The following is a 23,563-nucleotide window of genomic DNA, read 5'->3' on the forward strand; positions in this document are numbered from 1 at the left end:
TTGTCGGACGCGTCTAAAGTTGGGTATCGGCTGCAATGGCATGAGCGCTTTTTGCAGCGATTTGCGCTTGGCTCCACCCGTTCTGAGTACGAATAAAACTAATATTATTAGTATTAGTTTCTTCTTAAATGCACTAACAGCTACGCAAACTTATTGGATGCTTCTAAGGGTGGGAATGGGTTACATTGACATGATCGCTTTTTGCAGCGCTCTGCGCCCATGGCACCGCATGATCTGAGTATATAAAACTATTAGGAATATTAGTATTCATTTCTACCACTTTAAATTATCTTCACTGGTTTCAATGACTACGGCTTCCACGCCAGCCTTAGCGCTGGGATACCTCGATACGTGTGCTTTGAAGAGAAAGGCACTTGCGTACGATATGGATTACCGTGTAGCCGTAGAAACGTTGCGGTAGTTTACACTTTCTGAAACCATGAGCTTTGTGCCTTCGGTTTTCTTGAGCGACACTGCGACAGCATGGGAGTCTGAAAGCCGAAGTGGAACTCCCACGTTTGTGGTGGTCATTTTATCAAGTCCCAATTTATTCACACCCAACAGCCCAAGCCACAAACCATCCACCATCCCTCCTCCCCTTCCCTTTTTACCACCTGCGTGGAATAAAGGGTGGCACCGATATTTTAAAAAAAAATGTGGCAGTGTTAACGTCAGCCGATGATTTTAATGCTTAAGTATTCTTTACAGAGTACCTAAAAAAATCGTGTAATGCCTTGTGAAGACACTAAAAACGCGCGATTAGTTGCCTCAAATATGGGTGCATCAGCCCGAGTCCTCTAGCACAGACACATTTCCGACACGTTGGAAAAAGTTTAGATTGGGAGAGGGGTGCATGGAAGTTCAAAATTAAACAGCAAAATCATCTAGCCCCTCGTCTAATGATTACGATGGTTGAACGCAAAGCTTTCTTCGTGCGAAATGAATGGGAAATGGTCAAAGTCAAAGACGCTGCGATCAAAAGACCAAACTGCGTGCTGGTCAAATTCGAAGCTCAACTAATCAAAGAAGGCAACCAAGGAAACCCATACGAGAAATTCCTGCGTGGCTGAAGGACGCAAGACAGGAGGGTGCCCGAAGCCTGTACTCAGCTTCACAACTGAATGCTGCGGTTACAAGCTGCCACGTATGTGCATGATTCTTCAAGCGTATGCGTGGCAGCTTGTAACCGCAGAATTCAGTTGTGAAGCTGAGTACAGGCTTCGGGCACCCTCCTGTCTTGCGTCCTTCAGCCACGCAGGAATTGGTATTTGAAAAAACCATTTACCAACTAGCCAGCAACCATTGCAATTTTTATAAATCAATGCTTCTCCACGACAAGCAATATCGTTCTACTATCATGCGGTATTTATTCTATCAACGATTCCCGATGACTGTAGTTAAAGTATTTCTGTGAAATTAAACACGTTTCAGCCGTAGGTAATGAAGTTACGGAAGCGTCGTCCACCACAATTTCTGTTTTGAAGTTAATCTTAGAAGGCACCCCCAACTTTGTCTTTCGCTTGTGCACGATGTCGACGCCGTTTTGTCATCAACTGTCAAGGGTCAGCGCCGCAGCATTCCTGGATCGGTTGCACACACCGGCTTTGTGGGAGCATTTAGCTGCAATATACTCCTCGATACGCGAAACTGCATGCAGGCATGAAAAAATTACATGCAGGAACGGACTTTCACTTCCAGCTTGACTTCCAGCTTGGCGCATTGAGCGTCGTCTGCAATTTGTAAATACTGAGCATGGGCGTAAATCACACACATGGCATGCCTCGTAAAGGTCACATCCACGCTCAAGATTTACCGAGTTGAAAAAAGTCCTGGTGATTATGTACGCTTTGCAAGCCGCACCGCAGAAAAAATTCCCCCGCACCTCCCCGAAGGGAATCGTGCAGAAATGCGAATGCATTGGGTGCACCGATGAGTGTGTTGCGAGTAATGGCGTAATTAATGACGAGAGTGTGAACGTAATCATTTATTCATCAGCACCTGTTTGTGTTATCGTTGTACCTGACGGCCACAATCACTGCCTTGTGATCGCTAAAGTGCACGGTCAAAGGGTCTTTGAGAAGCATACGCGCGTCACAGTTTCGCGTAAAGACCAGATCAATGCAACTCCCGTGAATGGTAGTGGGGCACGTGTCGAAGCCGGCAGAGAGACAATGCATAGAGTGCCTGGTCTGCATGTACTCGACCAGCCACTCGCCACTCTTCTTGCGCACGTCAACGTTGAAGTCGCCAACCAAGACTATGGGGTCAGAGGGTTTGGAGCGCACGCGCACACTTTCCATAGCCGCGTCCAGCTGCGCGGCAACGGCGTCTCGAGCGAGGTTGGGCGCGAGGTACACGGTCACCACAAATACTCCGTCTCCGGTGTAGGCAAGGGTGTACAAGTCCTTGTACGGAGACGTGTCTCGAACGGGAGACGTGGCAACGGCGTGCGATATCAAGTTCCCTCGGGCGTGTCCTCTCCCATTGCCCTCCGCTACTCCCGCCCGAGCTACCACCTGCTCCGGTTGCTAGGCGCGCCACAGCTGTTGCTAGGGGCGAGGAGGAGCGCGGAGAGATAGCACCTGCGTGCGCACGCCGACGGAGCACGACAACCCCCGACTAAGAAATGCATTCGCATTTACGACGACGACGACGACGAAGGCAGAACTACGAGGCGCGCGCTCACGTGCGCTCGCGCTGGAGGAATGCAGGCGCACGCCGGCCAACGGAGCAAGACAACCCCCGGCTAATAAATGCATTCGCATTTAAAACGGCACAAAGGCGTGCACAATAACGCTGCGCTGACCGCCACCGGCATTCCACTGACGAGCGGTTCGCCACGGGCGGCGCTGTTCGCTGAAGTGACGGTGGTGCCATACAACGGCCGCCCGGTCCCTATAGTATAAGCAAACGGGTCGCTACCGTTGGTAATATATTGGTATTGGTGTCGGGGTTTCAGCGAGACGACCGCTTCCGTTTCCCGGGTGGCCATCTCATTACAAAATTAGCAATAGCCGTTGGAGGACCAACGCTTCCGCTTCCCTAGATCGGCTTAACCCACACACACTAGTCGTTGTGACAGAACGTTACCGACGTCAATGGTTGCCTCACTGTCGCGCAAAACTCCGCAACGCCTTTCGTCCACCTTCAGCTCAAATACGCACTGTTTAAGAAGACCCTGAGTCTGCAGAGTATAGGCATACGTTACGCAGGACACCCGGTGGCTCAGCGCCCCTTCTGAAATTGCAGTTTACTCGATTAAGTGCGCTAGTTAGGTTTTTCGAGTGGGTCCTCTACCGGACGTACGTGTATGGAAGTTGCGAAACTGTAGCGAGGTTTTTATACCATACTTCTGACATACGTGCCTGAACGGGACCATTCATTCAGTTAGCAGAGCCTTTAGAAACTAGTAGCATTTGTATATTTTCGCTTTCCCTTTTGTCCTCATTTCCCAGTGGAAGCTCTTACGCTTATTGACGTTGTTTCCTTGCCTTTTTCTTGGCGGAATAGCTGCGCCTCCTCCTTGGCGACGTTTTCAGAATCCTCCTTCGCGCAGGCAAGTCGTCTCGTCCCACTGGTGGCCCACAGCCTAGGCACCCGCTCTCCCTTCGTCCCCTACCCCGTTTTTTCCCGCCTCAACGCGCGACGTACCGGTTTCAACATGCACGGTTTCAACCTGTCCAAGATCCATAGCTTCGTGGCTTCAGGCACTTAGAAAAGAACTGCTACAGCGTCGAGATTTAATTGTCCAAGTTGCAGAACGTGTCGGCTCCCTTCATCCACTCAGCGAGGTTTGCTTTCAAGGTGCAAGCCAACCCGCCGATTGTCGCACCCTCCCTCTTCGACAAACTGCGGAATCTCTGTCGGAAAGCCTCTGGCGGTAGCCATAGAGTTTCATACAAGTACGAAACTCTATGGCGGTAGCTGAAATCGTATTACCAGGCTTTCCTTTGTGCACACACAGCCTCGTGTGAGCATCGCGCTACCAGCTGCCTCGCAGGGCAGCCAACTGCCGCGCCCACGTGTCACGCTCGAACTTTACCCTTCCCGCGCTCTCGAAATTAAACCTTGAAGGGTTGCGACGGTTTGGATAAATCAGTGGACTTTTTTTCCGCTGTGTCTGCGCCTTGAGCATCGCTCGCCTTTTTAACCGCACTCAAAGCCGCAGCGCCTCCGTTTGTAGTTGCTTCCAAACCTCCTCAAGCTCGGCCTTCACAACAATTAAGCTCGCAGAACTACTCGAAGCAGAGCAAGTCGGTCAACTGGGCTGTCTCTCTAAGGGTCGAACAGTCCGTGCACAGCTAGGCCGCCCCTTCCCTACATCCATCAACGTCCCGCCGCTCACATCTTCGCTCGTACAGTCGCGTGCGATTTGAAGGTAATCGCGCAAGCTTCAACCGATCACGGCCGGACCCGACTCTCCTCGCGGGAGGAGGAGAGTCGAGTCCGGCCGTGGACTGATATGATATGACTGATAAAGAATATAACGCCCCCGCGCGGCATTTTTCAGCGTGCCTGGGACCTATATTTTATGCAGTCTCCTCTCCCTCGAGCGCTGTTCCTTCAAACGGTCATCACTCCCGCGGCTAGTAAACCACCCTTTCCGCTTTGTGACGAATTTGTGTGGTTGTAATCCCATCTGTGCTTTCTTCTTGGTCATCGTGAGCGGCGATAGCACCGATTCTTATAAATGTCCACTATTTCCCAACAATGTGTTTGTGCGCACCTCTTCGATAACTGCTGTAAGATGCAGGTGGGACGTCGTCGCTGCGTGCGCGATGAAAAAACGAGACAGGCGTTACTGGTTTTGCCCCAGGAGTGATGTCTGCTTGAATAAACAGCGACCGCGGGAGAGAAGAATGCGTAAGCTAGGACATAGCCTCCTTTATACCAGGAGCCAGGCGCAGTAAAAGAAGCCGCGCGGGGGCGTTATCGTCGTGTTGGGTCGACGCTCGCGCGATTACCTTCAAATCGCACGCGGCTGTACGTGTGTGTCTCCCATGCCCGGACGCACAGTGCGGACGAGAGGCTAGCCCGAGTGCACGCCTCTTTCAGAAGAAATGCTCCAGTGATGCCCGGTACACGGATGCCGCAGCCTACTCCAACCGGCCAGCCTCGACACCCAAGGATTGCGCCGCTACCGCCACCACTCAAGAAACCGCCATCGCACTCGCAGCGGTGCGGAGCGTATACGTAGCCGCTGTGAGTGCCATAGCAGCCACATCGGCTAGGCCACGGTTACAGCAGTCTATCAGCAAGCAAGCCGCATTCACCTCACCGATCGCATCTCCTCCTCCGCCATCAAGCTTAAGCCGCGAACAATTCCAGCCCACCCCTGCAGCCATGGATCATATGGACGGCCGGACATGCCTCCCTCCTAGGGAATGAGGTCCGCGAAATCAATTTTCGGGCATTCCCATCGCGTGTGGACGACTCGTCCGTGGTGCCTCTCATCCAACCCGTTCCTGCTTGCTATCTAACGCGGCGCTTGCCTCTGGCGGATTCCAAACCCAAACTTTTGTGGACCCGCCCAATAACCCTACGAGTGCCCCTCCTGCCAGCTTCTCTGAACCGCCTCCTGCGGGAATGCCGCTATCACCCAACGCCCCGACCCCAGAGCAGCGGCAGCAGTGCTTCAGCGCGGCCCGAAGATCAGCATCTCAGTGGAACGAGCAGCGGCGACAGCTCGCGGCTTCCTGGACTCAAAAAGGGCCACCCACCTTTCTTTTTTCTCTTTTTTACTTGTCTCCAATAAACATTCAACGCACTCCGTCTGCGCGCCGTCCACGCGCACGCTTTTCTTTATCAGTCTTTCTATTTCTTTCTCTTTTGCTAGTCTTCAGATTTCTTCACGTTCGTCACGCGCCTGCATTTGCTTCCATGCGCTCTGCATTGCTTCTGTACTTCTCATGCTCTACTTTATACAAAAAAGAAACACTGCATCCCACCACGCCTAAAAAAAGAAAAAGAGAACATCGCGCCCATCATCGTGTAGGCTGCAGAGCGGCGGGCGATGGCGGCCTACAGCAGCAGCAGCACCGTGCCAAGGAGCGGGGGGCAATGATGTCGTGGCACACGGGCGCCTTCTTCGCGTCGCTGTCCCTGTGGGCCGTGGCCGTGCTGTTCGTGGCGCCCGAGACGAGCCCGGAGCCGCACTCGGCCGGTGGCGGCGCCAGGCTGCAGCCGTGCAGCTGGCGCAGCGCCGCTGTGACGCTCTTCTGCGCGGCCGTCATGTCGGTGGGCTACTGCAAGCTGCGCCTCTACCTGGACGAGATGAGCGATGCCCTGACCGCCGGACGCACGGGGCTCAACCCGTACCACGTGGACCACCTTGCCAAGTCGCCCGCCGGATTCAACTTCACCAGTGCCGTGCGTATACGTCTCCCGGCTTTCTTAGGTGCTTCTTTCCCAGTTCGGAACTCGCGCGTGCTGGGACTGCTGCCGCCTGGCAATAAGCACTCTATGGAGGTACAGGGGGAGGGGGGAGGGGGGGGGAGACGTTCGCATTTCTTTTAATCAAACAAATGCGAACAACGGAGCGCACAGCCTCCGACGCACGCCGCACCGTCTGGCTGCACTGTCAGTAAACTGCGCGCATGCATGCTTAGTTCTTTCAGAGCGTTTGAGAGTGTCTGTTAGGGGAAATGCTTGATAAAGAAGCGAAGCCGGTCATTTATTTTGTGGCGTCTTTTTATTGTCTGTCGCCACCATAGAGTTTCTTAGTAAGTATTGTAAGAAACTCTATGGTCGCCACCACGGCCGGAGGAGAGTCGAGTCCGGCCGTGGTCGCTACTGAGCATCCTGTTATCTACTACACTCGGGAGCCAATGCGCAGTAGGCTGGTTGCAGCTAGATATGATGCCTTCCAACAATCATCCTGCTCAGTGGCGATGCAGCGTGAAAAGGCGCTTCAAAATAAACGACCGCCGTCGCTTCTTGACGAAGCATTTACGATAAATGTCGGCCAGATCGACTCTCAACACAGAACATGGAGCTCTCAAACGCTCGCGAAGTGCGCATGCGCGCAGATTACTGACTTTGCAGCCAGATGGTGCAGCATGCATCGAAGGCTGTGCGTGTTGGCATTTCTTTTAATCCCCTCTGTACACCCTGCCCAAATTTTAATATCGCTCGGGAGCGACGACCGATCGGCCATGAAGATAGGCGAGAGTACGCGCACGCGCGTAGAGCTATGTGCTGTACGAGTGTCGTCTGCTATAATGTTCTCCTTAGAGCAACGATCACCTGATTTTTTTTTTTTTGTCAATGAAAGCCTTTTTTTTGTCAATGAAAGCCGTTTGCTAGCCGCCGAAAGTATCTAAGCAACGTAAATGTACCTGATGAACGTGCCGGGCAAGTTATACGCGAAAACGTCAAGCGCGCATTGGAGGTGCGTGGTGCTTCAAATAACCCCGGTTTCTAGTAAACGAAGTCATGCAGATACGATATGTATGGCGGGGGGGGTACATCGCCCTCGACATGGAGAAAAGTTTCCTCCATGTCTCTCGAGGAAACAGCGTAGCAGACGATGCATGCTCCCACGGATATGGCTTTATGCGCGTGCGCGTACTCTCGCCTATTTGGCCGCCGCACATCGTGATAAGGCGCTGGCAGGCCGATCAGTCATCGCTGCCGCGATATTATTAAAAATTTGGGAGGGTGTACACCAATCCTTTTCACTCCCCCCCCCCCCCCCCCCCCCCCCCCCCTCTCAGGAGACAATGGATTGAGAAAAACACGCGTAAGAGAGTTGAGCTCTGATTGCTTCGGAAAAATAAAAAATTACGGTATTCGGACTACACTTGTACGTATGCAAGAGGGGGTCAGCGCACGTTTACGATGGCCTTCTATGCTGCGTACAAGGTCTGGCTATTATGAGGAGCCTGGTGCACGAGGGATAGCGGCGTGAACACCGTAAAAGTTACTCTGTATCGCCACTCCCTGAAAGCCGGCGAAAATATATTTGTGTCACTGGAAGAACCATGCGCTGCAGCGCTGGTCTGTACCATGGCCGTTCCTTGAGCTGACAATCATGTGCCTCGAATGCAATCTGCGATCGATATATTCGTTTCGAGACTTGAAGCGCGCTTCTATAGCCTTATGTTGATGGATTGATTGTAGCGTTTAACGCGCCGACGCAACGCAGGCGATGAGGCGCGCCGTAGTGGAGGGCTCCGGATTAATTTTGACCACCTTGGGATCTTTGACGTGCTCAGAAATCTCGTACACACGGCCGTTTTTGCTTTTCGCCTCCATCAGAAAAGCGGCCGCCGCAGCCGGGAATCGAACCCGCGACCTCGTGCTCAGCAGCGCAACGCCTTAGCCACTGAGCCACCGCGGCGGGTCTACAATCAATTAATCAATCAATCAATCAATCAATCATGCAATAGTGGTATCCAACGAAGACTGGGTATAGGGCTGCGAACCGACGCCAGAATGAGAGCGTAGACACATGCACGACTACAGCATGCGATTGGCATGCGTCTGATCGTCACGACGGCGCCACAGCTTGTCGTGCGCGTGAATTGGCGACAAACGTTCGATGCGTACGTGCGATGCACCGTCGGCGTCGCTCCGTCCACTGTTTTCGATCCATGCCTCGGTGTTTAGCCGCACTCGAGACGATTTAGATACGTGCAAGAGAAATCCGAGCAGGATCGGATTGGATTGGAAAACGTTTATTGAGCATAAAAGTGGGTGGCTTTCTTAGTCCAGATAGTCCAGGCTTTCTTAGTCCAGATTGAGAAAAACACGCGTAAGAGAGTTGAGCTCTGATTGCTTCGGAAAAAAAAATTACGGTATTCGGACTACACTTGCACGTATGCAAGAGGGGGTCAGTGCACGTTTACGATGGCCTTCTATGCTGCGTACAAGGTTTGGCTATCATGAGGAGCCTGGTGCACGAGGGATAGCGGCGTGAACACCGTAAAAGGAACTCTGTATCGCCACTCCCTGAAAGCCGGCGAAAATATATTTGTGTCACTGGAAGAACCATGCGCTGCAGCGCTGGTCTGTACCCTGGCCGTTCCTTGAGCTGACAATCATGTGCCTCGAATGCAATCTGCGATCGATATATTCGTTTCGAGACTTGAAGCGCGCTTCTATAGCCTTATGTTACGCCACTGATTGGCCCGTTCCCACCCGTGATCACATATCCAGACCTTGCTTGCGATAATTGAGAGAGTTGCAGGGTGGGTGCACGTGCAACAGCACGGCCCTCTTGCAGTTTGCCATTTACCCGTACTTGCAGTTTGCCATTTAGGTGCTAGCTAACTGTCCCGTTCAGGGCTTCCGCCGATCATTTTCGTGCATCAGTCGATGTGTAGCTTCCAGTGTTGTGGTTTGGCAGATGCTTGTGGGTAGCGAGGAGCGCACTTCTATATATAGTAGTGTACACACGTGGAGTGAACGACGTCAGATTAACATTATCCAGAGGAGTTTCCGTAACGTGAGCACGAAGATTGTCCACACGTTTGTGTTGCGAGAAGACAAACAAAATGTAGCTCCAGTGTACTTTGCAACAGGGAACGTAGTGTGACAGACAGACAAATGACAAGTAACTGTTCATCACTTCGATGCATCTTCTCAGCATGTAAGCGACGTTGCACCGCAGGACGAGGTGACGGTGACCCGCGCCTTGCTCAACTGCCACGACCAGGCCACAGACTTCCTCACGTCGTACAGCAGCGACATGCTCGAGCTCGAGGACAGGTTTCGCACGAGCGTGCGCATGCTCGTTGAGGACATCGGCAGCTGGAACAACGAAATCGCCGTGATCGTTCGCGAGATGCGAGTGGTGCCTCCGGCGCCTCCTGCGCCACCGCCGCCCTCTTTCCCGGCGTTCTCCGCAGGCTCCGCCCAGACAGCAAGTCTGGACGCCGCGTACAACGACGACTCGGTGTGGTCGCAGCGAGTGCCGTCGGGCAGCTCAAGCCCGTCCGGGGCGGCACCCAGAGGAGACAGTCGCGCGATGCTGGTGACCAAGGGCCGCCGCCTAAACAAGAGCGACAACGCGTCGACCGGCTCCACCCGGGTCGTGCGCAAATCCAACCCTGTAAGCACGGACCTCGAAGTGGCCGACCACGCCGCCGCTGTGCGCGAGGTGCCCGGCGGCGGTGCGGACTCAGCGGGACGCACCGTCCGCCGCGCGGACGTGGCGCGGGAGAACGGGATGCTGAACGTGCGTCGGCGCGTTGCCAACACGCGCGGCTCCGACGACAGCCCGCCCGAGCCCCACACGTTCGACGATCCTCGATCACCGGCAGCCGAAAACGTGCGCATCGAGCTGGAGGGTGCCGTCGAGCAACGCGGGAAGATGACCCCGAACGGAACGACGACCAGCGAAGCGGAGGACCCACTCGGGCCCTCATACGGCGACGATCGCCAGAAGGAAGCCGCTCCGCCGCCGCCGCCCAAGGAAGACGCCGCGACGCCGCACGGGCCTCCTCAACTAAAGGGCAAAGACGACGACGGCGACGGGGCATCGGCGGAGGACAAAAACAAAGCCTTGGGTTAGAGGCTGCTCTGATCGGGCCATGGGCACATAAACAGGGGTCGGCGTCCTCTTCGCCTGCAGGGCCTGGCATGAATAGAACAGGGCCCGGTTAATCCCGTTGGCTGCGCGCGAATTAACATTGGCAAGACCTTCACCCAATATGCCGAGGCCCTACTCAAAGATTGTACGGCAGTACGCCGCTTGTTTTAATTCCATACTTTACTGTGCTATTCCCCCTTGCAAATCTTTCTTTGACCGTGCTACTACAACTCAGCCCTGTCTGTGCATACAAATAGAATATTGTTCAATACAAGCTCAAAGGACCAGGAAAGCTTATTTTGTGCATAAGTTCAAATGGTCTTCAACCGCACACGCGCTTCAAAATATTCAAAAAATCCCTAGCGCACTTCAGTCGGCTTACATGCTTTGAAGGAGAACGCCTGGGTGCTCGCTGCGCGAGACCCGAGCTCGATGGCACGCGAGTAGAGCGGGCGCACACCTTCCGTGCAGCTTCAGGGAGCGCCTATCTCTCACCGTCATCGGGCCGCTGCTGCGTGCCGGCCGGGCGCTTGCGGAAGGGCCGGGGTGTGGTTTGACCTCTGGCGCTCAACGGCAAAACTGGTCACCCCGCGAAGACTGCCAGAGGTAGTGTAGCTTGTGCTACAATATACAGATCCTCTATGCACATCACTTGATTACAAAATGGGGGCTATTTCAGTGCCCAGCGGTTTGTTACATAAAGAGTGTTGACCGTGGTAGCTCAAGCACTTCCACGTTATCGGGAAGGGAAAAGAGAAGCATGAAGGCATGGTTGGCCCAATCCCAAGAGCATTTCCTTACCTTTTTTGCCAAGGAGTTAAAAAGAATTGGCTCCAATCCACGCTGTGAAGGTAGTTGGAAAGCAAAGCGTTAAACGACACCCACAACAACTGCTCATGCGACGTCACTTGAATGCACACACGTGGACCTACAAAGAGTGAAACCAGAGATTCTACCAGCCGTTACCTGGAGTTCGCGGGGGCGGCGTCCTGAACGCAGCAGCGTCGGCCACGGCCGGGTTAGAGCGGCGGTTAGAACCGCTCTAGCCCGGACGTGAGTCGTGAGAGAGAAAACGGAGAGGAGCGTCTTTCGAAAGGTGAGACAGCGGAACCTAGCCATCCTGATGTGCTAGCTCGCTGCTACACCAACGCGCGACACAAGAGCAGACACCGGGACAGTTCGGCATGTGAGCTTAATTAGTGGTTCACATTTATGCCCATTAAAACTACTTAGTTTCGTAAGTTTGAGAATTGCGAGAGAGCCGAGGGAACTTTTATAATCGCCATTTATCATAACCGATTGCTCCTTTCACCTTTTGTAATACCTCTTAAAACACAACCGAATTGGTATTCAGCAATTTAGAAAATGGAGCCCCATTCGTGGCAAGCGCAGTGCGCAAAAGGTAGCGTTTCTCTAGCAGCCAGATGTCTGTATGTGGCACCTACATTTTTTCCACGCCCTGCACACCAATTCTTAACGTATCTAAGCTGTACGGCCACTTAATTCCATTAGGTCTGGGTTACCCAGGAGGTGAGTCGAACAAGTTAAGCCGTGCGAAGGAAGCGCGCAATGGACGCGAAGCTGTGCCAAAACAGGCCCAAAACATGCGTCGCTAAAGCAGACAAAGCCGTACCGCCGACGCACCCGCCGACGAGGAGGCACCTCCACGCGGGGAACGCTGGGTAAGTTCACCGCGCCATCTACAGTGTGCTCCGTGAATGAAACCCTCCGCTCCCCCCCCCCCCTCCCCCTTCCATGCCCCGCTGTCGCCGCGTTGGGTGTTTATTGTCCCGCACGCCGCGCAAGAACCGTTGCCTGCCAGAGGTAGAAAGCTTTGCTTTAAAAGTGCTCCCCCAAAGCACCTCCCCTTTGCCGTTTAGCTAAATGCCACTGGTGTACTGCGGGAAAGTCCGCTGCCGCGATCAGAGAATGCCTGTGCTCAGGGGCACCAGAAGCAGGAATGCACCTATGGTTTGTGCTTGCTATTTCTCCTCGAGTACTGTGTGCTTTGCTATGTGCACTGCAATCAGCTGATCCGTGCACTGTCGTCGGCGTTCATGCATAGCAACATTTTGACATGTATTCCAGTAGGTTTAATTAAACTGACATAGCTAAAACGGGAGTTGCGTGAATGCATTTTCTTCTTTTAGGCTAAATTTTGAGGTCTTCGCAACTGGGTCTTATTGGGAGTTGGGGCACCTTTTTGTTTTCACTATTGGGGGGGGAGGGGGCTAAAGCCATTGCCGCTGCCAGAAAAAAAAAAAAAAAAAGGTGCCTGCATTTTTGCAGTTACCCCTTTCCATAGGGGCGATTTCTCGTGCAAGCCGGGTGAACTTCCCAAGCGCTGCAGTCCCACACAAGGGCCGAGCGCCATGCCGGGGAGTCACTTGTACCCATTTTACCGGTAGGTGCCTGGCGCCACCAAGACACACGAATGCACATGGTGCCTTCCACAGCCACAGTGGACGCTCAACTCGCAACCGCTTGTGGCAGGACATGCCGCCAGACTCTTTACCCCCGGCCATGGCGCAACGCGGCATGGTGGCCGGGGGCCCAGCCAGATGGACAAGGGTCAGGGGCCCCTCGCAAGGGTAAAGGCAGCTTTCCAGGCATGAAATCCCCTTTCAAGGGTCTGCACACGGCAGGGATGCCTGTACCCATTAAAGAAACCGGTGGGTGTCCGCCGGTACCAGGATTCGAACCCGGTACCTCCCGCATCTGTACCTCTGAGCCATCGCTGCGTCCCCTTGAAACATTCGTGCACAGGAGCCAATAGGGCTAGCTGTGCCCGTGCAGTCTGCTCCAAGTGTGAATGCTTGCTTCAACATTCCGCCGTAAATGAGAGTTCGCACCCCGTTAGCCACGCCTCGTGAGCGGCCTGATCCCGCAGGAAATCCACGCCATCCCGCTCACGCCGTGCAAAAGTTGCAAGCCCTGTTGAGCGACATTGAATCGGACACAACTGTCCGATTCTCAAGGCGTGGCAAAGGAGGCTTTGTGCGCATGACTGGCCTCACGGCCACTGTTTTCAGCACTCACTGGAATTTATATCGAGATGACAGCTTGCTTATCCTTTCTGGCTGCCAGGCACCCACAATTCAGCCTTGCACAAACTACGAGCCCTTATTATCCCAGCTACTCTGTTTAAACAACTGGTCACACTGTACTGCAATGTAGAGCACACACGGAACAATGACTGGGCTCCTTACAGAAAACACGGATCAAGCGTGGCAAACAGAATCACAGCTTGTTCCAGGACCACCAACTTGTCTTCCAATCACAAGGAAAGCTGAGGACCATATTTCTTGCAAAAAGCTTGCGTTTTTCTTTGCGCTTGTAATGGAGGCCTGAATTATTGGTCTGCTGCATCACAACTCTTCTTACTCTTGATGGAGGGGAACAGCACAAAATTGGACAAGCATGAGAAGGAAACAACACGGCACTGACTTGCATTTTTTTTTTTATGTCCAGGCAGTCGAAATAAAGAAAAGAGAAAAGAAAAAAATGTGCAAGTCAGAGACGTGTTGTCGTTTCCCTCATCTCGTGCTTGTCCAATTTTGCACTGTTCCCCTCCTTCAAGACCATGAACCAAGCTGCCCGAGCCTCACTCCTAGCAATCCTCTTACTCCCCCCTTCCAACCTCCTTCTCCAGTGGGTTCCCTCGTGCAGTCCCTCGACTAATGACAACGCAGGTGCCAGGTCAGGGCAAACTGGGCTGCTTCCACAATTCACACGATCAATGTGCCATACTGTTAGCGCTGGCACTTCCCTGGTGCAGGTAGGAAGGCACAGAGGTGCGAGGGAGTCCTCACTCAAAGTGGCAGTCATTTCATAGAAAGTTTGACACCCACCTGAATGCAGCTACAAAGGGAAGCTTTCTCAAAAACTTTGAAGTCAAAGAAACAGTTGTTCCAGTCCGGGATTCAAACCCAGTGGCACCACCTATCCAGGGCAGTCAAACTTCACCAGCTACACTAACCGGGAGGCTGGTCTAGCCACATGATAGCAGGCCTGAAACGGGGGACAGCTGCTAATCGGCCAGGTGGTGACGCAGGGGAAGCTGCCCCACAAAGGTGGAGCGAGTTCCTGTGAACACCCACCTCGGTATGGCTGCATTCGAGGGGCCATGCAGACAAAATACAAGTTTGTTTTATTCAAAAGATTTCATGATTTATAGTACCCCTAGCGCTTTTCTGGCAGCAAATGATGCCGTATTCACCGAGAAATGAATCAATTCGGTTAAAATTTTGATTCTCCCGCCAAATCATGTGCTTTCGGGACGTCAGCAATGAAGTCATAAGTGCGCGTATTCAAACGAACTTCCACTGCGTCATTTGGCTCTACAGCCTTGCTTGCTGTCAGTCCTTTTAGATGGCACTACCATACTCATCCACGGACCGTTGTCCGCCGTTGCTTTGTTTTTGACCGTATTTGCATCTGGCCTGTTTTTGTTACGGTAGAAAGTAATCGTTCTGTGAAACATTGGCTATCCTCGGCAAACAGGTTCACGTAAGACAACGTCGCTTACACCAATTGGCCAGTATCATGTAAGACAACTCCAAAGCAGCAGACTGCTGTGCAGTTAAAACAAGCATAGTGTGCATTGTACCAACCGCAGTGCGCATCGGCACTTACATGCCGACGTGTATTTTCGTAGGTTTCATTGTTCATCGCACCACTCCTACTGCTACAAGATGAATATGCATCACATTTAAGCGCAAAAAGCTCACTTGGCAAGCTTACAAGCCGTGCATAATTTGAGTTTGCATTTGCTGGCCTCAGCCAATTGCACAGAGGGGCGCATATGACGCCATTGGTTCTGTTGCGGAAAATGAGCTAGTGGGTTGCATGGCCATTCCATTTTTCCTAATTATACAGCTTATTTGAGCAAAGTGTGTGTTAAAAGTGGTGTCAGTATGGTTCTAACGAGGCAATCTTTCGAATGAACCAAACTTGTGTTTTGTCTGCATGGCCCCTTTCAGGTGGCTCCCAAACTATGCTCTGCACAAACCGACCTTGGAAGCTTCTCTCAAAACTGGTTGACCCTCTGAATGGCGGTTCAACTGCTAATACGAAAAAGAAGACATTGTTGGGTAATTGGGGTGCCGTCTCTTGTTGACAGCACGCGAACTAAGGCACACCCGAAATACTTGTATAATGCGCAGGAATACATGCGAACAGGCTTCTGGCCTTCAGCCACCGCCGCTTCACACTTCACTAGCTCTCTATCATGCTGTATTCTTTCTCCTTCCTGTTTTATTAACTGGATTGGAAGTGGTCTTCAATGCTTGTGGCTTGCGGGAACACGACTGCGTATATTTGAAACATACCTAATACGATGAGGTGTTGTTCAGAAAACTTTTTAGAAGAAAAGAAAATAAATGATGCGAGGTCCCCTTTACTCACAATATTTTTCATTTTTACTCCACGACTCCTAAAACTCCCTGTATCTATTAAAAATTACCTTTTGACCAAAATTACAGCTGAAAATTCCGCCCAAAAGGGAAAATCTCCCGCCAGGTACACCACTGCTCAAGTGGCATTCGGCAGGTGGTAGTAAACAAACAATGATTGAAAGGTAGGTTACACATGTTAACACAGCAAAAAAAGTGCTGCAGGGGGGGGGGGGGGGGGGGGGGGGGGAGGGGGCACAGCAAGCCGATGGGACAGTGCACTCTTGCTGTGTCTTCGCCCCCCCTTAGCGCTTTTCTCATTGTGGATAACCAACTTGCCCAAGAAACCACGCCCCTGAAGTTACACATATTGTTGTTATATGCTTCACCCACACCACAGCTGATGTGGCACTGTCCGGTCAACTTGCAGCATACACCCAGAGCGGGGGTATGCTGTAAGCCTCTGCCATCCTCGTCAATGGCCAGCAGCTGCACAGATGATGACGGGTCATCGCTGTGCTTGTGGAGCAGGTTGTCTGCAATGCCACAGTTTAGACTGCCAAGAACAGGCTCTCCTTAATAAGAACTATTCTTCAGTTCCTATGAACAGCAGTTGCGTCATGGCAATATGTAGCTTGGTTCGCATGTGTCTTGGCTACAGTGCGCTACTGCTAATAGTGTGGATTGTCACGGCTTCCGCTCTAAATCGGAAGCAAACAAAGACTGCACTATGTGAAAATACAACAAAAATGCCTGTGTTGGCACAATATTCCTGCGCTCTGGCATAAAGTGCCGAAGCCATTGTTACAGCATTAGGGCAGTCATGTGGACAGAAAGGTTAGTTCTTTCTGTAGTACATTGTCTCTTAGAGGAACAGGGTACAAAAACACATCACAACAAGGCTGCACATGTAGCAAAAAAATACATAACTAACCCAACTCCATCTTTCTTTTTTTGCTCCTAAAGGATGCACACATGGTGAGCATGTCAACCGACAGCCCAGCACTGCACACAGAGGGGAGAGACAGTCCACCCTAAGTTGCCACTTTCTGCAAGGGGGGATTGAAGATTACTTCACGCACAGTGCAGTATTTTGAAATGTTTGTGCTTCAATAAATCACAGCTGGCAGCACGCTCAAAATCTCCCTCTCTAGCACCCACGTGGTTTATTGCCAGCAGAGGACTGAGTCGGGCATCATTCTCATGCGCAGTGAAGGCGGGTTGCAACGGGCAGTGTGGCCCGGCTAGGGAAGGGCTGTGCAGCAGTCACTTGATGTACTTCTCCATGAACTTCTTGTGAAACTCCGAACGCAGTGTGTCATTGATGAAGTGACGCTCCTTGCTGCTCTCGAGGTCGCCCTTGGCACAATTCTTGAACACGACATCATCGTCCCACCGCCGTTTCACCTTGAACTCGGCCTTGTTTGAATTCAACAAAGGGTTCCCACTCAGGATGTTCTCCATTCGAATGCGCTCCTCTTGGATCTTGCGCTCAGCTTCCTGAAATCGAGGCAACAGTGCAGCTATCAGCACGGGCCAAAAACCATTGCCTGATCAACTCTGCATGTCCGAGTAACAGGGACACTGAAGTCAAAACCGAAGTTGGTCTAAATAGATAGATTGGGATCCCCAGAAGACGAATATACCACTCTCTGTGCAATTACCTTGAATATAATTGCATAAATAATCGAAAAGTGAAGCTATCAGTTGCCCAGCAGAGATGACGTAAACGGCGACTGAGCGGATGTACCTAGAGTGACATGAAGAATAACAGAAGGAGACCCGCGCACACAAGGTCTCAAAGAAACAGATAAAATGTCTCTTGGCAAAACATTCACTCTCATAAGCAGGGGTGCAACAGCTGCGCCATTTGGGCCATTGAGCGCAAAACCTGTTTAGCTGTGGCTGCCTGCACCGAACCTCCCCTATTGCGCCAAACTCTCATCACAATTGTCCTGCGCCGTAGAGCCTGAATTGAGCCACGAGATATGATCTCCACAATGCCCTGTGCCCGAAAACTTGGCGGAAATAGCATGTTTTTGGTTTCAATGTCGTTATGGTTTCTATTTTATCAAGGCTATGAGATCAGGCAATGGAAGTTGGCTTTTGGGCAGCTGTAAGGCCACAGGCACTACCTGACTTCTCCGCCTTTATTTGCGTCGCATTTACAAGATTGTTATGCAGTTTGCAACTCTGGGAAAAGAATTTTGACAATTAATTTCTCGGAGTTGCAAACTGCATATTTGTGCGTGACCAGCAATGCTTGTAGAAAATATAAGCTTAGTTAAGAGCAGGAGAGGAGTTATGGGAGGTATATTAGGTAATAAGGAATCAGTATCAACCAAAGCTTCTAGCGTAAAGCGTAAAACAAAAGCACGGCGAACATTATTCTCACAGGGCAAAATTGCAGTCGCAGCCAAAACAGTGCTATTGCTGGAGATCAGCTATGGTGGGGGCTTCATGGAACCCTACTGCACGACTGCTATTCAAGAAATGTTTAGTTAACCAGCCAGGAATGCTTGAAATCAAGCAGAAAACGATGTGACACAAATGCTGGGTCTCTTTCTAGTATACAGGTTATTTCGGCGCAAACGCCCATTGTGCCGTGGAGCAGTGGCCTAAAGCGTTGTGTTAACTGGTATACCGTCACGTATAACCCATCCACCCCTGCATATAATTCACACCCCCACTTTCAGCCCACCGGAAAAGCAAAAAAATCCTCGTGTATTGCCCACACAATTGATACAGGAAAGGCTGCACCAAAGCTACTGTTCAAGGAACACATCACATACTTTGTAGACAGAAAAAGCGTATATTTAGCAAGTAGAACACACTGACTGCAAGGCGAAAGTGACAATTCACTCAGTGCCAACTGCTCGCTAGAGCAATCACTTGAGCCGCAGTCCTCACTGTTGTACACCAGGTCATCTTTGGCTCCATCCATGTTGTTTTTTCTTCCTTGTCCTTGTATATTTTTTGCGCAATCGCTGCCATGAAAGGCTTAGTGTTACTGCGTAGGAGCTTCATGGCACAACACGCATTGCCGTGAAGCTGCACTAAAGGAAAAGCCCCGAGTATTATCTGCACCACTACTTTGCCACTGAAATTTTTGCATTTTTGGTGCGGGCTATACACGTGAAAATGCGGTAACGTCGCAGGTTCAAATTTCGGCAGAGTGTTCTTGTTTGCTTTTTTGCGTGGTTGTTTAAGAAGGCATAGTTTGCGTATCATATTTGCAAATCAAAAACAAAAATTTCTGGTTGAACTGTGGAGCTACCATATCAAACGTCCATGCATCGTCTAAGCCATTGGCACAATTTGTTTATTTTAAACTCGTTCTTTGTATACAGAAAAAGGCAACTGTTCTTTTAGGGGAAAAAATACTGATGAGTGTATTTTGCGAAATTGGCATGTTTTTGAATAGAGCAAAAATTGTTTCTTTCCATACACTCAAACAAGACAACAGGTGGGCTTGGAGAGGAGGGGAAGAGGGAGGGGAATAGAGGGCCGCGGCCAGAGACCAAACCCTCCACATAAAGCAACTGGCAGCTCTGAGCTCGTAAAAAAATGAACGAAGAGCCTTTATAAAGAGGAAAGGGCCCCCAGGCCATCAAGAGAATAAGCGAGGGTGGAATATTCGTTTTGTGCAATCAAATACAAGGTCATACAAAGGGGCAGCCACTGCCCCAAAGCTCGCACTACTCTACCGAAACCACTCGTTATATATGGTGTACTTGTCTGGAGTTTTTCGGAAAGAAGTAGTTGGGGGAAGGGGGGGGGGGGGGGGGGGGAGGAGGAAGAGGAATAATTGAATGCATGGCACATCCTAAAAAACCCCCAAAAAAGTCCCGTACTGTGCAACTCTTCGGCTACTTTTTTGTTACGGTTATAAATGTTTAGAACCTATCGAAATAACGGAATATAATATTGCTACTTCCTGTGTGTGCGCATGTATGGCATCACCACAACACGACGAAGCTCGACACTGGCGTGAACAAGCAGCCAAATTAGCCATATATAAACTGAGGTCGCTTAGGAATGCATGTACATGCTCACTCTAACAAATTTTGAGGCGATTCTTTAGTCACGCACTCACATACTTTAGACTCCCATGACCAACCAAGTCGTCACCGTGAGTACGTGCAGGGACAGGGTAATTCTCTTTTCGCGCGTTCTTTCGGCGTGGTGTGGAAGCGTAACAGTCCCGTCCCATTCCTTCAGTCAGCTTTTTGCAGCCGTGAGCGGAGTGCAGGATTCATAAGCAAAATGACAAAAAGAAAAAAAAGAAAGAAACGGCGCAAAACGGAATGCAGAAAGTTTGGGACAACCGCGTCCCAAAGCGATGCTGCAGCTACTCGACCCACTGTACTGCGGCGCAGAACATCACAGAAGCAGATGCTGCCCGCAACCGGACGTTCCTGCAGATGTCACCGAGAAGCGAAGCATGATGGGCAGTCACGCTTGCGTGGTGCAAAGAGTTCCTTTCAGGGCCCCCTTAACCTCCTTTCCTATCCCCCTATTCCTATGCACTCTTTCCTCCCCTACACCAGCAGGCACTCTGGTGTACACTCCTAGGTGAGACAATTTAAGCCTGCTGGGGGACCTTCCTCTCTTCGTAATTATCAACAAATACATACATGCACGCATGGATCATCGTGGATCATGCATGGATCATGCATGCATGCATGCATGCATATGTATGCATGCATTCATACATTCATTCATTCACCAGGGCCAGTTGGTAGCTGTTCACCTTGAAGGTGGCAGCACTCGCACAACAGGGACGAAAGTAGAAAAAACCGTAGTAGCGCCGTGTCGTCTCCGTTTTCTCTACTCTCATCCCTGTTGTGTGAGCGCTGCCACCTTCAAGGTGAAGCACACCACCACTGCTCATGCGTGCACGCGAGTACACACACATCCCCGAGAGTTCCTGTTCGCCCTTGATCTTCACCTGGCATTCACTTGGCATCAAACTCACACCCGAGTTCCAGTGCAGGCCAGCACAAGTATGCATGGGAGCATGCCAGCTTGCACGCACTTTGCCTTTGCCCCATTCTTTGAGCCACTATTTCTTCATACCAAGAAAAAACCACGCGCTGTGCGACTGCATACCACTCACGTTCTCTAACTTGTAAACGCAAAGGAAATGTGTGCACACGCTTCATACACTGGCAAATTCTGCATTTGGCCAACACCGAAAAGTTTCATATTCCACATTATTTTCATATTTTACTGTACTAGCGACAGCGCTATGAATGATTCTTGAGTTGGTGTTTGTTTAAAATAATGGAAAACTGGTAATGCTAAAAATTGTGACGAATGAGCAGCGTGACGACTGGTGAAAATTTCACCAATTCCTTGGGTGCAACAGAGGCGTCGACAAACAACATGTTTGTGCAGGAAGGTGGAGAACAAACGCACCCTTTTGGCCTCCTCCTGCGCCCGTTCTTTCTTGATCCTGTTCAGCTCTGCCATCAGTTCCGCGGTGTCATCTTCGTCACTGTCATCACTGTCGTCATCCTGGGCAGATGAGCAGAGACAAACTTAAGACAGCTGTTACACTTGACAGCCACACCATCACTGCAGTGATAAGGCACACACCTTGTTCTCACACCAGCAGGAACAAACACTCAGCAGGGCGGATGCTAACAGTGCGCCTGTGTCATGAGGGCTGGAACTGCTTTGGGTCAGGTCGCTGCATGCAAGCCCCCCTTAATCCCACACTCAGGACGCTAGCTTCATGCGTTTTGAAGACCACATTCATGCCGAAAGTGTGCCTTTCTGTGACCCTGCCGGTTCAAAGGGTGAGCTCTCGCAAGGCAAACTTGCTCAGCCCACCCATGCCTGCCCTTTCTCATAGGTGGGGCTAAGGCTCAGCCAGCTCTGCAATCGTGACCCAGAACCGCCAAAGCCATGGTGATTCGCGCGGCAAGAGGGATGGTTTAACGGGACTCTTCATCAAATAGTTGACCTGCAACGGCAAGATATGGATCCGGGGCGCGCATTTCCAAACGCTTCGCTCCACAGAGCACCCACGTGACATGTCTGTTCGCGTGATGAAGAACGGTAATTCAATGTGGTCATCGGCAGCACCTCAAGCCTAAAGCAACCTAAACATACTGAAACACCATTATTAACAAAAAAAAAAAAAATGCGTAGATTTCAGTTTAGAAAGAAAATTAAATTTAGAAAAAATAGGTAAGGCAATGAAAAAACACTAAGAGATAGTAGACCTGCTGGGGCTCAAACCCAAGCAGTCAGCGCCAGTACTCAGTGCTCTACGCCGAGGCTACAGAGCCAGAACGGTGGGTTCGTTCTAGCATGCGCTCAAAAGAATAGCGCACGCAGTGGCATCACACACGTCACGCGAGTGCTCTGTGCAGCGAAGCGTTTGGAAACACGCATCCGGGTCCCCCAGCCTACCACCACGCGTTAATTTGCTTCCCCAAGTCAGTGTAACCGAACAGCCTCAGTGGAAACTGATGGCAAAAAGCTTGGCAGGACGATGTCGGGGAAATTCTGCCCAGCAGGCAATTTAAAATAAAAAATTAGCAGCATATCGACGTGCATCACTGCAATTGTTCTGATAACTATTTCTTTTAAGGTAACGGTAAAATGACTGAAATTTGGCAAGTTGGTGTTGATTCATCTTGAAAACAGGCACGGAAATACGTTGACTAAGAAGAGAAGAGAAGAGAAGAGCGCGTCGTCCTGTGTATTTCTCTTCTTAGTCAACGCAATTTCCGTGCCTGTTTTCAAGATGACTGAAATTTGTATTCGTGGGTATTCCAAAGGTTAAATGTTCTTTGTACTCAGACACATAGAAGGTGGTTGCCACAAATCTACCGTAGACCCCCCACTTCCTACTTTCCACAGAACTTTGGGAGAGAGCCTTGGTCAGCTCCAGCCCCAAAGATCAGCTCTGCCTGATTGGAAGGAATGTTGAGGCGGCCCAAGGTCAAGGCATCCGGGAATGAGGACGCCTCTCCAAAGCCTTTCCTCGGTTTCATTAAAGTTCATTCACTCCCTCTCCTCAATGGCTGGCTTGGTCGGTCAGAATCACAGACAAAAAATGTTCACGTAATTCCTGCTAAAAAAGCAATAAAAAAGAGAAAAATTTAATTAACAGTAAAAATACGGCTTTACGAACTGTCGTCACAACACAAACCGAATGGTTATCAAGTGGGTCAAAAGAATAAAAAGGAAAAAAAAGCGCCCATGCACTCCACACAGATGGTTAACCAGTGAACTCATCATAAAGGACACGTTCTGAGATCACTCATTCTACAAAACGAACCCAAGTCAACTACCAGAAAACATGTAGCACATCTCGCTTGCAAATTGCCAGGTACCAAAAGAATTAACTCGCCATTCTCGCCCTGCAAAAGTGCACGACCAGCAAAGCTCTTTAGAACACGACATAGATGCGACCCAGAACTGAGGTGAAAGGTACGAGGACATTTTAGTCCTCTTCGAGCGTTGATCTTTCGCACACTTTCACACATCTTTCCAGATTATGAGACGTATAAGCGAGGCCATATCATGTGTTGAACAGCGTGCTACTTTGACGGTGATGCGCTTCAATAACACACCCACCGGGACGTTCGTTTTCCTCTGAAGAAACATAGCTCCGATG

The 23,563-nt window shown here is 50.9% G+C and overlaps 2 protein-coding genes across 4 annotated transcripts in view; one reads left to right on the forward strand and one right to left on the reverse strand.

The window, feature by feature from the left end:
* Positions 1–4,950: 4,950 nt before the first annotated feature.
* Positions 4,951–10,866, forward strand: LOC144167814 (uncharacterized). The gene is made up of 2 exons (XM_077696980.1): positions 4,951–6,369; positions 9,614–10,866. The coding sequence occupies exons 1-2, from the start codon at positions 5,587–5,589 to the stop codon at positions 10,514–10,516; spliced, it is 1,686 nt and encodes a 561-aa protein (XP_077553106.1). The 5' UTR covers positions 4,951–5,586; the 3' UTR covers positions 10,517–10,866.
* Positions 10,867–17,062: 6,196 nt separating this feature from the next.
* C12.1 (spliceosome-associated protein CWC15) overlaps positions 17,063–23,563 on the reverse strand; it is a 385,811-nt gene continuing 379,310 nt past the window's right edge. For all 3 annotated transcript variants that reach the window (XM_077700826.1, XM_077700825.1, XM_077700827.1), the window contains 2 exons: positions 21,349–21,447; positions 17,063–17,427 (listed from right to left, as the gene is read on the reverse strand). In XM_077700826.1, coding sequence (XP_077556952.1) covers positions 17,194–17,427; positions 21,349–21,447 — 333 coding nt within the window. In that variant the 3' untranslated portion in view covers positions 17,063–17,193. The remainder of the gene's footprint in view (positions 17,428–21,348; positions 21,448–23,563) is intronic.

This window comes from Haemaphysalis longicornis, unplaced genomic scaffold, assembly GCF_048455015.1.
Source record: "Haemaphysalis longicornis isolate Haplotype H1 unplaced genomic scaffold, Haemaphysalis longicornis Haplotype H1 scaffold_2, whole genome shotgun sequence".
In the NCBI taxonomy this organism is placed as follows: domain Eukaryota; kingdom Metazoa; phylum Arthropoda; class Arachnida; order Ixodida; family Ixodidae; genus Haemaphysalis; species Haemaphysalis longicornis.